Source organism: Sciurus carolinensis, chromosome 7 (genome assembly GCF_902686445.1).
Source record: "Sciurus carolinensis chromosome 7, mSciCar1.2, whole genome shotgun sequence".
Taxonomy (NCBI): domain Eukaryota; kingdom Metazoa; phylum Chordata; class Mammalia; order Rodentia; family Sciuridae; genus Sciurus; species Sciurus carolinensis.
In genome coordinates this window covers 108,730,189-108,747,915 of record NC_062219.1, presented here as the reverse complement: position 1 = coordinate 108,747,915, position 17,727 = coordinate 108,730,189, and the positions used below count along the sequence as shown (strand labels likewise).

The window sequence follows — 17,727 nt, the reverse complement described above, 5'->3', positions numbered from 1 at the left end:
CATTTCTTATAACAAAAAATCAGATGCAAATGATTAATTCTTTTAGGAAGGAGGGAAAACTTTTGGAGTATGAACTATTTGGATACTCAGTTCATTCTACTTGATTGTCATGTCTGTTTTCCATATGGTTGGTTGTATGTATATTATGTAATATGTTTCTTTTGGGGGGGCGTTCAGTTAAACTTTTTTCCCTTGATAAATAATTTCATAGATCTATAAAATGTCAGAGAATGAAATTAACTATAATGTTATCCAGTCCATCTTTCTTGTTCTCATTCCCCCTCTCTCTCTCTCTCTCTCTCTCTCTCTCTCTCTCTCTCTCTCTGCCTTTAAATAACCTGGAAACTGATTCTAAAGAATTTAGGTGAACTAAATATATTATGTGACTGTACTAGTATCTTCATCTCCTGACTTATAAGTCAATGGTATTGTATTGTAGCATGTCATCTTTCTTTACAAAAAGTTTATTCAGAGATGTGTATGATTATGATTTGATGTAGTGAAAGTCTGCCTATCTTGATTGCTTCTTAGGACTCTCTTTGTTAGCACCTCTCCTTAGAATCATTTTATTACCAAATGTGATTTTGTTGATAAAACTGTTTCCTTCTTCTAGAATATCTGCCACATTTATTTTATTTTCTTATATGTTACCTTGTTCCTCTTTCATTATGTAAATGTTTTATTGAATCTTCTTTTTTTTTTTTTTGGTTTGTAGTACTGTGAATTGAATCTGGTGCCTTGTGCTTGCTGAATAAGCACTGTACCATGTGAGTTACATCCCAGTCACACACGCTACCCCGTCTTCATTTTTTGAGGCAGGGTCTTACTAATTTTCCTAGACTGCTCTCCAACTTGTGATTCTCTTGCTTTAGACTCTTCCTCGTTTGTTCCAGTTTAAACCTGTTCATTTTGTTAGTTTTTGGAATATTTGTAGTCTGCACTGAATATTTTACTATCTCATGTATGCAAGTGCATCACTAATTGTTGAGGTCTTTTAAGTGTACATTTAAATTGTTAAGATAAATTTTGTTAGAATTACTGCTGATGGAATGTAGACACCTGGGATAATACTTATTGGTATTGATCCCATATGGTTAGACATAGGTGCTTGTTGATGAATTGTTCAAAAAAATTTAATGGATACTGCTCTGGTTTGAATGATAGTCCCTTCCAAAATTTAGGTTGAAACGTAATTCCCATTGTGATATTAGGAAGTGGGACTTTTTGAAAAATTATTAATTCTTGAGGGGTCTGCTGTCATGAATGAATTAATACTTTATAAAAGGTCCAGAGGAAAGTAGTTTTGGTCCTTTTTTTGCCTTTCCATTTTCTGCAAAGTTGAGGACTGTGTATCAAGAGGGCCCTCACCAGACATTGATCCTTCTGGCACCTTGATCTTGATCTTCAGCCTCCAGAATTGTGAGAAAAATTTTCTATTCTTTATGTCACCTGATCTCAGGTATTTTGTAATAGCTATGTAGACTAAGATATTGTTAGAAGAGAGCAATTAATAAACCAAATGCCCATTACTCTTCTTTAGCCTCTAGAGTAGAGGGGGATACTCATAAGAAAAAAGTCAGTGTGATAACCTGAAAAGGAGAAAGGTGAATTATCAATAGCAGGTAGGTTGTAGAATCCAGTAGGGTAGGGTACATGATACTACAGAAGCACAAAGGTAGAGTTACCTAATCCATAAAGATTGTTGGGAGTTAGTGTTTCTTAGCGGAGAACTGAAAATGAATTGAAGGCCAGACCGAGTGAGATTTATGGATGAAAGTAATGGGTTCTTGGCAAGAGAACAGTACATTTAAATTTTAGAAAGAATAGGATATGCCATTTTCAAGAAATTAAAGATAAGCGTGTTAGTCACCTTTTTGTTGCTGTGACCGAAACATCAGATAAGGACAACTTAGAGGAGGAAAGATTTCTTTTGGCTCCTGGTTTCAATGGATTCAGTCCTTTTAGGCTGGTTCTGGGCCTGAGATGAGGCAGAATATCAAGGCGTTTTAGAGGAAAGCTACTCAGTTCATGGCAGCCTGGAAAGAGAAAAAGAAAGGGACGTGGGACAAAATATAGTGTCAAGGGCATCCCATCCCCTTAGTGATGTAATTCCTCCAGCCACGTGTCATTGATATTATTAACCATTAAATGGATTAATCCACTAAACGGATTCATTAAATGAATTAGTCCACTAATGAGATTACAGTCCTCATGATCTAACATTATCTTTAAAGCCTCAACTCTGGACATTGCTGCATTACCTTAATTACATGAACTTTTGGGGGACATTTCAGATCCACATCAAACAGGATAACTGGATCATTGAGTGCAAGCCTAAGTGATCCAGTTAAAGTACATATTTGAATTTATTCTTTTAGGGTTGCCATAACAGAATACCACAGAGTTGCTGACTTAAATAATAGAAACTTTGTCACAGTTTTGAAGGTTTAGAAGTCTTTCAGAGTACCTTTGGTATCAGTTTTTGATGATTCTGTCTCCTCCTGGCTTGTAGAAGTCACCTTCTTATTGCTTTTTCACATGAATGTCCATTCTGATGAGGGGAGGGGAGAGAGGACAGTGGTGGGCTGATGTCTCTTCTTCTTTTAAAGGAATACTAGTCCTTTCTGATCTTTTCCTCTTTTATAAGGATACCAGTCCTTTCTAATTAGGGCTCCATCTGCTTGGCCTCTTTTAACCTTAATTACCTCTCAAAAGACCCTGTCACCAAATGCACAATGGGATTAGGACATCAATTTTAAGGGGGACATAATTCAGTCCGTAACACACAGGTCTGGAGTAAGTAGTAACTATTGCTGGTCTGAGGAACATATTTTGAATAGCAGGAATAGTAACTGTAATCAACTATACCTGGTTATCTACCCATAACTGCTTAATGATTCACTTTTAAAGATGAGAATGAATTTGAGTTCTCAATTCTTAGAGCTTGAAATATGTTGAACACATAATCCTGGATTATTACAAATGATCATGTTTTGAATAAATCAAACTTGTAAAGTAGAATTATTTTTATCTTCACTTATGTTTAATTTTTATTTGCCAGAAAATAAGAGCTGTTGAAAAAGCTAAAATATATTTTAGATTTGTGCATTTTGCCTCTTTTTACTGAAAACACTCTTCAAAGTAGCATATTTTAAATATTTTTAGGCTTTGATCAGGAAGTAGTTTGAAAATCACCCAGAGGACTTACAACAAATTTGTTGGATCAAAATGTCATTGTTTGTTTTTGTTGTCTTAAAATCGGTAATGGATGTTTTGCTTTTGTGGAATTAGCAGGATCAGATAATATAAATTGGTGTCATTGCTGGAAACCTTGTACCTTATTAATAGTTGAATTTATTTGGGGATGAATGTGTTATGTTATGAGGGCAGAGTTAAAAATGCCAACCAGGACTGTTTGTGGTAAAGTTCTTAGAATGCTTATTTGTTCTGTCTTATTCATTCATACCGGTCCTATAATGATAAACATGTAAGCAAAGATCCTATTTTTTAGAATTAATCTTTCTTAACCTAATTTTTTATTGTTATTTCCTGTAGAGACCAAGAAACGACAGTGTAAAGTTCTTTTTGAGTACGCTCCACAAAATGAGGATGAACTGGAGCTGAAAGTGGGAGATATTATTGATATTAATGAAGAGGTAAGGATAATATATGTTAGCATCCTTAGCAGAATCTATACATTTAAAGAATTATGAACCTGGTGGGGTGGTGCATATATGTAATCCCAGCAACTCAGGGACCTGAGGCAGGAGAATCACAGGTTCAAAACCAGCCTCAGTAACTTAGCGAGGCTCTAAGCAACTTAGTGAAACCCTGCCTCAAAGAATAAAATATAAATATATATGTGTGTGTGTGTGTATGAAATATTTTATTAAATGCCTTCATGGAAATTGAGTAACCCAGTTATTAGTGTAAATCTTTTTCTAAAGGATTTGATTCATAAAGATTTCACTTTGGTGGGGGTGTTTAGTAGATTGTGGTTTTGGATATTTAAAAGTAATTATTATGCTTTATGATTAAAAATCACTGTTCAAGTGTGGGGTTGGTAATTTTTTGTTTAGTCATCAAATAAGTCAAAGTTTTTCTAAATATCTTAAATAATGTATGTCATAATTATACCCCAAGGCCCAGTAATATTTAAAAGACTGACATTCTAAAAGTGAACTATGAACTTATTCCTGTTAATACATTATTCTTGATTATCTGATATTTTCATGAAAAGTAATTTACTTCATAGGTTATGATTGATTACAAATCTGCATTGTAAATATTTTAATGGACAACTAATATTAGTTCCATATATGATTAATTCATTTAGATTTAGTTAAAATATGTTTTTCCCCCTTTTATTTTAAAGGATTTATTTTGTATCATTAACTTTGTTCATGTGTTTTGTAACTTAGGTTTTCATAGACTGAAAGTTTTCACTTAAAAGAAATTTTTATTATTTTTGAGTTGTGAACTCTTTCAGGTAGAGGAAGGTTGGTGGAGTGGAACCCTGAACAACAAGTTGGGACTGTTTCCCTCAAACTTTGTGAAAGAATTTGAAGTGACAGATGATGGTGAAACTCATGAAACCCTAGAGGATTCGGGTAGGCTATTTTTAAAAAAAATGAATAAATTTGAATAAATTGTTTATTTTGTAATTTTTCATCTATATTCTGACTTACTTTTGAACAGCTATAGGTAACTTACTTTTGATCAGCTATAGGTAATCGCTTTGAAAAAGCAGATTATGTTGAGGATTAAAGTGAATTAAATAGCTTATGTTAAATAATTTAATATTTAATTTTATCTTTGATCCTGTACTTCATGTCTTTGGCATACTAATGAAAAATGCTACATATCTGATTTCTTTCCACTTAAGATTTATTTATGTAGACTTTTGAACTGCTGAGTTTGGAAATGACCTGTGTAATACTTGAGGTATTTTTAGAAATTACAAAAATCTCACTTTTATTGTTTTTCATATTCATATGATAGAGTTCGTTTTCCTTGTGCAGTTGTCATTTATTTTTTGATTTCCGTCATTTAGAGATGCACATGATTGAGAAAATCTTACCCCAAGCTACATTTAAATTTTGTTATTTATAAAAATTGCTGTGAATCTACATCGTATAAAACCATAGAAATGAAGTGACATACTCCATTTGTGTACAATGAATCAAAATGCAGTCTGTAAAAAATAAAAATAAATAAATAAATGAAGAATGAGAAGAGGATTGCTATGGAATTTAGGAAAGACCCATTAAATTCTTATAAGAGATAATACAGGAATATGTAGATCTTTTTCTTGATGGGGAAAGTACATGTTGTCAGGATTTTCAGGGGTTTATGGTTGTTCTTAACTAGTATTATATGGCAATTTTATGATTACATAGATTCATAGATACTAAGGGGTAGACTACAGCCTTAACATTGCCAGGATCACTGATTCTTTTCAGAGCCAGTATAATACCAAGGTATGAAAAATACATATTTAAAACAATGAGATGTGGTAAGATTGCTTAGGCTTATGTAATATATCTGACACTTTCCATTGTATCCCATTGATACACTAGTGTTATAAATCTCTCTGTAGATATACTAAGCTTCCATGATGCCAACTATTTTTTAGTTACCTTTGCTTAATTGTAATCTCTTTGTTTGCAAAACAGGAATAATAATTTTTTTCCTGGAAGAGTTACTGTGAAGATTGACAAGACAGTTTCCAAACATAATGCTTTCTTTTGTCAGAATTTTCAATGTTTTGTAAGTGGATGGGCAAACATTTTGAAATTAAGTAAGAAAACTTTGTAAGGTTGTTTTGTATAGAAATGGATTTATAAATCTCAGTATACTCAATGGCAAGGGAATAAATTTTAGAGAAAAGAAATCCAAATAATAAGTTTATATTTAATAGATGATAGCATTAAACATAATTGATAAAAGGGATCTATAATTCATGGTTAAGATTATTCCTAAAATTAATAAATTAACGTGCTGTGTTTGTGTTCTGCCATCTTAGACTTTTTGTGGTTTTTTTTTTGGCAGTCCTGTGGATTGAACTCAAGGCCACACACATGGGAGGCAAGTGCTTTACCACTGAACCACATTCCCAATCCTTTTTATTTTATTTTGAGATAGTATCTCACTAAGTTACCCAGGCTGACCTCAAACTTGCAATCCTCTTGCCTCAGCCTCCATAATAGCTGGTATACAGATGTGTACCACTGTGCCTATATCTCAACGTGCTTCTTTTTGCTATTTTTTCTCCCTGACTCCTGAACAGAACTACACAGTTTATTTTTTTGTGTTTCTTTAATCTAGACTAATTTCCTAGCTTTTTTTCTGTTTTTCTTGACTGTGAAATTTTAAAGAGTTTAGGTAATTTACTTTGTAGAATGACTCCTAGCTTGGGATTTTCTTCTAATGCATCATTAGATTCAGATTGTACACTTATTGGCAGGACTACAGAGTGATGTCTCTTTAAATTATATTGAGAGAGAGTAATGTCTTTTATACTTTTATAATTGGTAAATTTTAACAAAATTTAATTGTGAATTTAATCAAAACAGTGCTGCCACTTTAAGTTTACTGTTTTTTTCTCCTTATATTTGTTTCGTAGGAAGACACTTTGAGTCTATGTAAATGTATTGTTTCTCATCAGACTTTCACCCAACAGTTACAGCATTATAAATAAATTTTCCTGAGTCAGGTATTGCTATCATGATTGCAAACTGGTCATTTTTATGACTCCATCATCCTTCTGAATTTACTCTAAACAATTACTTTTCTTTCTCTCCAGCTTATTTGTTTATTTATCACTGTGGACTCATTAGTGAGTTGTTTTATTCACTAGACATCATTCTATAGCTATTGTTATTTATTTTGATACAGGGGATTATACCCAGGGATGCTTCACCACTGAGTGGGGACTATATCCCCAGACTCCTTTAAATTTTTTTGTTTTGAGACAAGGTCTCAATAAGTTTCTTAGGACCTTGCTAAGTTGTGAAACTGACCTTGAACTTATTATTCCCCTGCCATAGGCAGGGGAATAGAGTGAGCCCCACTTTCTCACTGAGGATGTACTAAGAATGATTTGAGTCCTTCCTTACCCAGATCCTGAGCAATGAACCTGGTTTATAGAGTTTTGTAGCTAATTGGACTCTTTTCTAACCTGAATCTTCTCTGGCAGCTCCATGCAAACTGTCTTAGCCTCTGGAATTGCTAGGAGTATAGGTGTATGCCACTGTGCCTGGCCAGTATTATTTATTTTGACATTCCTCAGATACGGCCATTGTGACTTTTTTTTCTAATTTTCTTGGAGGTAGAATTTACATATGTTTGTTCCTTTAAAATATACAGGTTGATGAGTTTGATAGATGTGTATATCAATGGAAAGCACCAACCCAAAAAATAAATGTGCAGAACATTTCCATCACCTCTAAATACTCCCCTGCTTCTTTGCAGTCTGTCTTTTTCTGCCCTTGGCCTACGCAATGATGGATCTGCTTTTTTTTTTTTTTAAGTCATTTTTGTTTGCATTGCTATGTTCTTTTGACATTTCTCAATCATTTTTTGAAGTTACAGGATCTTCCATACTAAATTTGAACTTTACTTTCCCAGTCCATGAGTCAATCACCTATGAAGGCAACCTTGGTTTCTTTTAGAGAGGAACAGTATTTAGAAATTAAAATCCAGGACAAGATATACTTGGGGTGATAATACTTTTAGACCATCTTAGTGGACTAAGCTGGGGAATGCATACACACACATACCCCTACCTTTTTTCTGTCTTGTTAGATAAACAATTTAATGCCATAGGTTGTGTTCTAATTTCTCCATATACATGTGTGAAATAAGTAATTGAGTTTGCTTTACTTTTAAAGGAATTTAGTTTTTCTTACAAGTTTTAGTTATTAATACTTTGCTAGTCACAATTATATTGCCTATGTCTATTTACTTCTTGGCATAAAAGCCATCAAATATTAGGCTTGAAAGGATAAATGTTTAAAAGGCAAAATTTTAATTTTTATGTTATTAATATATTGTGATGGGTGTAGAAAAACAACATGAATTCCTGTTATGGTTTAGGTATTAGGTGTCCCCTAAAAGCTCATATGTGAGACAATACAAGAACATTCAGAGGTGAAATGATTGAGTTATGAGAGCCTTAACCTGATCAGTGAATTAAGATCCCCTGATAGAGTTTAACTGAGTGATAACTGAAGGGAGGATGTGGCTAGAAGGGGTGGACATTAAGGGTGTGCTTTGAGGTATATATTTTGTATCGATAAGTAGAGTATTTCTCTGCTTCCTGATGTGATATCCAGCTCCTTCCCTCCACTACCATCTTCTACCATGATGTTTAGCCTTACCTCGAGCCCCAATGAATGGAGCTGGTTGTCTATGAACTGAGACCACTGAAACTGTGAGCCCCCAAATAAACTTTTCCTTCTCTAAAATTGTTCTTGTTAGGTCTTTTAGTCATAGTAGTAGAAAAGCTGACTAAAAGAATTCATTTTCTAAAACATCGATATAGAAGAGAGACTCCTTAGAATTTTAGAGAGTGACAAAGAAAAAATGTTACTGAATACTTTCATCAAATACTGTTACTTTGTTCTAGGAAGTAGACAGTATGTAATAGATATCACAATAAAAGTTAGGAATAATAAATGAGATCTTGAGAAAAAGCTGCCAGATTTGCAGGAAAGGAATTAATTATAGTAATAATAAAGTTAGCATGTAAATTAGTTTGAATAGTTTTAACTACTGGAATTTTTATAATAGCACATATAACCTAAGGAAGAAGTGGAGAACATTTTAATCAAGGGAATATTTCGTAAGCCTTTTATATTCTAAGTTCTAGGCTGGTTTTGTGGGGGAACAAAATCTCTCTGTGGTTCAGAGGTTTAAGGTCTACATTTCTGGTGGATAAGATTAATAGGAACTAAATATACTGAGATCATAGAGTAAAATGATTTAAGTTACCTTAGATAGTCATAGGGAATTTATGGAGTAGATATTTCTAAACAAACACTGTGTCACTCTATTTTGCTTAATTTGCAAATTTGCTTCATCTTAGAAATGTTCCAGGAAACATTAGAAATCTAACCAACAGCTCTCACTACAGCTGTTTTAGCTTAAAGATTATTTTTTAAACTCCTGTTTTCCCCCTTCTGATTATTCTCTGTTTCTCTTATTATCATCTGTGCAATCCCTCCAACCATTTTTAATCATGATAAATATAAAAAAATTTATCATCTTAACAATTTTTAAGTGTACAGTTCCAGCAGTGTTAGGTATATTGACATTGTTTGCAATAGCTCTCCAGAAATTTTCATTTTACGAAACTGCAACTTTATACTCATGGAAAGGTAACTCACCATTTCCCCTTCTCCTGGCCCCTATTAATCATAATTCTGCTTTCTGTGAATTTGACTACTTCGGATATCTCATAAAAGAAAATAATACAGTATTTTTTTATTTCACTTAGTGTAATGTTTTCAAAATAATCCATGTTGTAGTATTTGACAAGATTTCCTGTTTTTAAAAGGTTGAGTAATATTCTGTTGTATATCTATGTCACATTTTAATATATCCATTCATCTGTCAGTGACGTTTGAGTTGCCTCCTCCTCTTGGCAGTTGTGAATAATGCTGACATGAAAATGGGTGTGCAGAAGTACTTTTGAGATCTTGCTTTCAATTGGAATATTTATCTAAAAGTGGAATTATTGGGTTATTTGGTAGTTTGTGGAACCACCATACCATTTTTCATATAAATTATACCATTTATGTAGACCTGCTAACAGTACACAGGGTTCTCCTTGTCTTCCAGTACTTGTCATTTTCTTTATTACCCATTCTAATGGGTGTGAAATGATACTTCATTGTGATTTTTTTTTTCATTTCTGTAATAATCAGTGATATTGAGTATGTTCTTACATGCTTGTGGGTCATTTGTATATTATTATCTTTGAAAAAAAGTTCTTTTAAGTTTTTGAATCAGGTTTTTAAAATTTTTGTTGAGTTGTAGTTTTAACTTCCTTATTAGATATGTAATTTGCAAATATTTTCTTCTTTGTTTTTTAAATTTGTTCTAATTAGTTATACATGACAGCAGAATGCATTTTGACTCATTGTACACAAATGGGGCACAGTTTGTCATTTCTCTGGTTGTACATGATACAGAGTCATGCCATTTGTGCAGTCATACACATACATAGAGTAATAATGCACATTTCATTTGACCATCATTCCCACCCCCATACCCCTTCCCCTTTGCCCAGTCCAAAGTTCCTCCGTTCTTCCCGTCCCCCATGTCTTTCGGATAGAAGTTTTCCAGTGTGATGTAGCCCCTCAGGTCTATTTTTGCTTTTGTTTTCTGTACCTTTTGTGTCATATCAAGAAATCATTGCCAAGTCATGAATATTTCTTGTATGTTTTCTAGAAGTTCTATAGTTTGGGGTATTATAGGTAGGTCTTTAATCCATTTCAAGTTAATTTTGAAATATGGTATCAGATAAGGATCCAACATTTCTTTTTTTTTTTTTTTTTTTTTGCGGTGCTGGGATCGAACCCAGGACCTTGTGTTTGCAAGGCAAGCACTCTACCGACTGAGCTATCTCCCCAGCCCCAACTTATTTCTTTTACATAGGATATCTGGTTTTCTCATCCTTGTTGGTGGAAGGTACTGTCCTTTCCCTGGTAAATGCTTTTGATGTTGTTGAAGATGCTTTGACCACTCTTTGTAGAATTTTATCATGACAGCTATATTTTTGGTATATAGTTACATATCTTCCCCCTCCAGTGGGGTGGCAGCTATTTATGAGCAGCTTATTCCTTACTTATTTTTCCAGTATTTCGTATAAATTATGATCTGCTTCCCTTGTATTTCATAGTTTTATGTATTCTCTGGTGTCACATTCTTTTTGATACTGCTGACACTTAGGAGGAAGAATATTATCAATAAAACTTCACAGTTTATGTATGGTACAAGTAGCTCTTAACACCAGTTGTTTGTGTTATGTCTTAGAGCACAAGATAATGTTACTTGTGATTTGTAGAACAAGTACATGAATTCCTGCACTGATTAGTTAGCTTACTTGTATAAAGCACTGCATATGAGAGCCAAATCAGTATCCTGGTCATTTAGTAATTGTGGGTTGTTATTATATTCCAAATCTGACCTGTCATCTTAATTATATAGAGGACCAGAATATTGTTCATTTTTCTTGCTTAATAAACACCCTTGAAAAGTAGATTAAATCTGTGCATTCTTTAGGAACTACATATAGGAATCAATTTTACACCCCCCCATTTAGATTCATTTGTTCTGTACATCTCAAACTTAATAAATTAAGACTTGTGCTTGTGTATTAGAAGAATGGAGAAAGAAAAGCTGGAGAAGTGAAAGATTTAAAAAAAATTTGGAATGAGTAACTCTAAACTTTACTTATCAATTAATGTGGGTCATAGTTTCTTTTTATATATGCTTGAGTTTCTTTTAATTAAATAGTATATCTTATGTTTTTTTTTGATCAGAGGATATAAAAAGATATCACAGTATTGTCTCCATGCAACTGATTGCTTCCTCTGTCTTCAGTAAGAAAGCATTTGTACTTTCTTGATACCTTCCGTGTGGTGGTTTTTTGTTGTTGTTGTTGTTGTTTTTTTAAACACAAAAACATAGGTAGGTTGCCCCTTGATATGCAGGGGGTTTCCAGGATCCCTATGGGGATATCAAAATCCATGGATATTCAAGGTTTCCTTAAGTTTACCCTTGGTAACCATGGCATGGCTTCTGTATCCTCAGGTGTGGAGGGTTGATTACATTTGTATTTTCCTGTTCTTAAAAGTTAGTGTACTATGTTGTTCAGGATATGTTTCAATTGAAACAGCCTAAAATAGTGGCTCACAACAGAATAATAGAGTCACTTAGGAACTTACATTTATAAAGGGTCCTTTTGGATATGTGCTTACAGAAGCTGGAAAAAAAGGAACATGGCTCCAGTAACATTGACTTAGTCAGTCAGGGTCATGCCAAATTGCAACAAGCTGGGGATATATAATTTTCTTAACAGAAGGGGCACTGAATATTTGTGAATAATAATATAATCAACATGTATACTACCCTGTATCAATTTAGGAATTAGCTTCTTTAAAGCTCAGTTGCCTTTTAAAGAAGCAAAATATATTCTTACTAGTTCTCTACAAATACTAACAACTAATGGAAAGAGCATGAATGGCTATTTAGTGTGACTGGGGATGTCCAGTATAACTCTCTGGATGGACCCAGTTTCAAGTATTTGTTTCTTATTCCTAAGCATTCTTCAACTGTATATTTTCTCTTTAATCTAGCAATGAACATTTTATAATTCTAAAAGTTTCTTTCTTCCTTCCTTCCTTCCTTTCTTTTCCTTTTTTTAGGTATGAGGGATTGAACCCAGAGGTGCTTAACCAACTGAGCCATATCCCTAGCCTTTTTCATTTTTTTATTTTGAGACAGGGTCTTGCTAAGTTGCTTAGGGCCTCACTTAGTTGCTGAGGCTGATTTTTAACTTGTGATTGTTTGTCTTTGCCTCCTGAGCTTCTGGGATTATAGGCATGTGCCACTGTGCCCAGCTACAATTCTAAAAATTTCCATGGCTCTTCTCTACAAATGTGAATTAATAACTAAACGAATATTTGAATACTTTAAAGCTTGTCTTCTCTTTAGTCAGTTTGAATTGGCTACTTTATATAAAGCACACCTGTTTTTTAGATTGTACAGAGCCGACAAAGTTTAAAACATGATAGGTAATAGTTCTTTTCCTACCACACTGTTATTCTGACTCCTTTATGTCTTTCTTTCCTTTAACTTCCATGCTTTTTACATGTAGTTAACCAAATTTGAAGAATGATATTTTAAAAGTTGCATTAAACAGAGTAATTTTCAATACTGATGATTGGAGTGGTTGGGGGAATGCTGAATTCAATTTGCTTTAATGCAGATGCTGATTCAGTTGAAAAGTACAAAAATTATTTGAGATAGAAATGGAATCAGATCAATGAGATAGGAATAAATAGAGAAGTAATCATATAAAATAGGTCTACTTTTACTATTTTATGTTACATTTGATAATATATGGTATCAGTTTTGAAGGCAGAACTAATGTTTAAGGATATATAAAAATCTCTAGAGAACAAATGTAAGTACCCAAAACAATGATTTACTTAATACTTAGCAAATTGTTTCCTGGATTACTTCTGATGAACAGTAGTATTTCTTCACAAGTATTGAATGTCCTGATAATTATTTTTTACATTAAAATTTAATAAAATTAAGGCTTATTAGTGAAGTGATCTTTATGATGCCATGTAAACTGAGCCCTAAAATTATAAATACTCGGAGCATTTTCTGGCACTATTCAACTCTATTTGAATTTTAGTAACCTTGCAGACTTATCTGTTATATCTGTTAGAAATATACTTCCTTTTTTGCTTAACCCAGTTATAATAGCAGTATATTCTAAATGTGGAACTTTGTGATTATGGGGTGGGAAGTCAGTGGTTGAGGTTGTTAGGAAAAATAAAAAAAAAAAAAATGCAAAAATGCATCACCAGATGTTAGGGGCAGTTGTGGCTCGCCGATAGCTCCCAGAAAAACGCTCTGCAGACAGGAGATCTCACACAAGGGACTTTATGCGATCCGCTCAGGGAGAAAAGAAGGAGCCAAAGAGAGAGAAATGGCTTCTCCCAGATATTGGAATCTCCTGGGTTGAAAGGAACCAATCGCGGAGGAGAATTCTTGCAGGCTGACTGATGAACCAATAGCATGTTAGGACGTAACGATGACGGCAGCGTAAACCTGAAATTCCTGTAATGGAAGAGGCGGGTGGCTTTACACCTTACAGAAGTACACTATGATTCTTTTTTTTTCCTAACTAATTTTTATGCAGAAAATTTTTGCATATTGAAGTAAATGCCAGGAAGTGAGAACTTCATAAGGAGTGACCACTTAGAATTTTAGTGATGAAAGTACATAGTTTTTAAAGTTTTAATTTAAGAGTTTGATCTTATATGTTATGACTTAAACAATTGGTGTTTATTACTCCCTTGTCCTAATGAAGTCTAATAGTCTGTCTATAACTGGTGTTTTGACAGTCTTTGCAGTCAGTAAAATTAAGTCACTTTTATGTGTTCTATAGGAAAATGGTGAATTCACTATTCTCTCTGATTTAGTGATTTTTTTATATGAAATTCTAAGGTAATTATTTTTAATATTCAATCTAAGGAAAAACATCACTTCTCTAGGAAAAAGTTTCAATTTATTTGCTTACTTGGTATTGGGAATTGAATTCAGGGGTACTTTACCACCGAGCTATATCCCCAGTTGTTTTCTGTTTTTTGTTTTGAGACTGGGTCTTGCTAAGTTGCATATTTACCCTTGAACATGTAATCCTCCTGCCTCAATTTCCCCATTCACTGGGATTATAGGCATGTATCACTGAACCCAGCTTGTTTCAGTGTTTGTAAAGAAATGTATTTTTATTTTGTCAAATATGCTTAATCCTTTTTTATAGTATCTTGTCAATGTTCAAATTCTACCTACGCGCTCAATGGTACTTCACTTTCAATTTTTCCTCTTATTCTGTAAGACCAGTCACTATATCTACTTGTTTTTATTCTTTTATAAAAGTCTTCTTGCCAAAATAGTCCTGTTTCAAAATCTCCATTTAGATGTCTAATAAATATCTGTTTTTGGAGTCAGGGTCTCACTATGTTGTCCAGGCTAGCTTTGAACTTGAGATCTTCCTGCCTCAGCCTCCCGAGTATCTGGGATGATAGGCATGTGCCACTGTGCTCATCTCTAATAGTCATCTTACTATTTGAAGTTATTATCCATTTTCTTGTTCCTGAATGTTACTAATATAGCAAGTAGCTGCACATTTCACTTAGAGTAAAAGATAAAGTCTTTTAAAATGGCTACAAATCCTTCCATGATTTGGCATCCCATAGTTTCTTACATCACCTCTCTGACTTCATTTTCTACTTAACTCTCTCCTTCTTCACATTGATCTTCATAGTGTTTATTAAAGATGTCAGGAATATTTTTGTCTTACAGCCTTTGAATTTGCTATATATAGTTATCCATCAGTATCTATGGGGGGGGTTGGTTCCAGGACTCCCCATGTATACAAAAATCTTAAGAACTTTTTATAAAATGGCATAGTGCTTGCATATAATTCACACACTTACTCCTATGTATTTTAAATGATTTCTGGATAGCTTATTATACCTAATACAGTATGAATGCTATATAAGTTGTTACACTGTATTATTTAGGAAATGTAAGAAAAAATTGTATATGTTCATTAAAGATGCAATTGTCATAGGTCTAACTATATTTTCTACTTGTGGTTGATTAAATCTTTCGAATGTGGACCATTTGGATGTGGAACCATCCACAGATAAGGAGGGCTGGCTGTATCTTTGCTTGGAATGCTTTTCTTTAAGATATCCTGATGACTTCCTGTCTGATTTAGGATTCTTTCAGAAATCATCTTATAAGTGAGCCCTTTCCTGACAGCTCTTGAAAAAAATATGAAAAAAGCCCCCATCTCCACTTTCTTTTTTATTCTTTGAAGTATTTATTACTATTCCTTATTTAATTGCTTATTATTTGTCTACCTTCTCATGAAAGAATATATATTTTTCTTCATGCCCCATCCTTACTTTTTAGAGCAGTGTCTGAATAAAGGAATAGTATTTGGTGTTATACAGAGAACTTTTCAATTTGTCAGGTGATATCTTCTTAGGGTATTAATATCTTTCCTATTTGAGAGTGAAGAAATTGGAATTTCTGAGATTATTTAACCACTGAGTAATAAAATCACAATTGGAATTCCATTTTTGTGCTTCATGTTTTTTTTTTTTTTTTAATTTACCCTATTTAATTTATTTGGGGGGACATTGGATATTAGGTAGTTCTCACTATTGTAGCCCATTAGTTTGTCCATTGTCTTCTGATTTTCTTTTAGTTATGTATATGGAATTGCCTTTTTATGTACTTTGAACTCTTTGAGAGTTATGAACAGTAATATTGCACATTGGTTTAATTAGTACATTGTTGTTTCCACTAGAATCAGTACATTCCCAAATCTGAAATTTAAAAGTCAAAACCTGTGAAGGAAACTTCTATATGCAAATATTATTATGTAGTTAATTTAACATTTATAGACTTAAAAAAATGCAGTACATTAGGTACTCATTGTTGAACATATTTTACAGAATTCTGAGAACACAGTGATGATAGTCATGATTTCGCCTTGTTTGAAATTTTTGTTCCATTGGTATAGAAAAGTTACTAAACAAATGGTTACAATTCAGTGTGAAAAATATTCATGACAGGAAAGCTTAGAGCACTATAGATGTATGTAAGAGGACTAACCTAGACTTGGCAGGATAGGAAGGAATATTCCCCCACCCCAAAAAGTCACAGATTGAGTCCTCCAAATAAGTAGAAATTTTTAAGCAAACTTGGACTGAAGAAAATGCATTGCATTTTCAGTATCTCAAAAGACTTTCAATTCAGAGGGATTATAAAGTATATAGTTGAATGTGGTGTATTTTGATAGTGGAGAAATTATTGTGTTAGGCTTAAGAAACCATTATAAAAGATTTTAACTCCCAGTGAAGTATTAGAAGGGAAAGAAACATTCATTGTTTCTAAGATAGATTGCAAGAGTAGATTGCAGAAGAGTGATGATACTGGGATGGTAGGACCATTTGAGAATGTTTTGGTAATTTAAGTAGAAATAGTATTTACTTAAGTTAGAGGAATGCTGTAGGAATGGAGAGACATGGGGCAAGAGCTTTCATATGGTATAAAATAGGGTCTAGTGATGATGGGATATGGAGGATCACCCATAAGAGGAGTTTTGGCTCAATTAACTGAATGTGTGGAGATGTAATTTGCAGAGATAGTGGTTCGTTTTGGGAGAAGATGAATTCACTTTTGTAGATATTGAGTTTGAGTCCTATAGGGATATGAGGATATCTAAGTAAAGATATATGGTCTAAAACCTTAGAGAAACTGTCCATAATTGGAACCTGACAGTATTTTAGTTGTTATAAAGAAACCTAAAATTAGATGAGATTACCTACAGATAATGTATAGAGTGAAAAAAGACCCTGACATAGAATCCTATATAGCAGTATTTAAAGTATGGACTGAGGGAGAGTAACTGAAAGGAGACCAAGAAGTCATGGAGATGGAGAGCACCAAAAATAAGCCAATGAATGTGTGGTAGTTAAGAATTAGAGTTTTTTAGGGACACTGTACATAGTGCTATTTGAGAGGTCAATAAAGATAAGAAATGAAATCCTGGATTTAGGAACAAGTAAAATCATTAAGGGACCTTCATAGGAGAAGTACAGTGAGGTGAATGTGGAATAAGGTACATGAAGAGGAAGAGATGGTTGTTAGGCAGTGGAGAGAGTAAGTATAAGAGTTGTACTAGTTGATATCAATGTATATTCAAGAATGTTTTCACTCTTTATTTTTTTAAGGAAAAATTTCAATCGTCTTTAAATGCCAATGGCAAGGAAAAGTTAAAGGAGGAACAACTGAAAGTAGAACTTGGAAGAATGGGACTTAATATTAGAACAGAATTTACCCAGAAGGTGGAAGGAAGGAGTTTTATGTTAAAGGAACTACATCAAAATTAGTAGGCTTAGT

General features: G+C 33.4%; 1 protein-coding gene across 2 annotated transcripts in view; it reads left to right on the top strand.

Moving 5' to 3' along the window:
• The window catches only part of Cd2ap (CD2 associated protein), a 131,321-nt gene that overhangs the window by 58,287 nt on the left and 55,307 nt on the right, over positions 1–17,727 (top strand). For both annotated transcript variants that reach the window (XM_047557971.1, XM_047557970.1), the window contains exons 4-5: positions 3,556–3,656; positions 4,490–4,610. In XM_047557971.1, the coding sequence (XP_047413927.1) occupies positions 3,556–3,656; positions 4,490–4,610 (222 nt within the window). The remainder of the gene's footprint in view (positions 1–3,555; positions 3,657–4,489; positions 4,611–17,727) is intronic.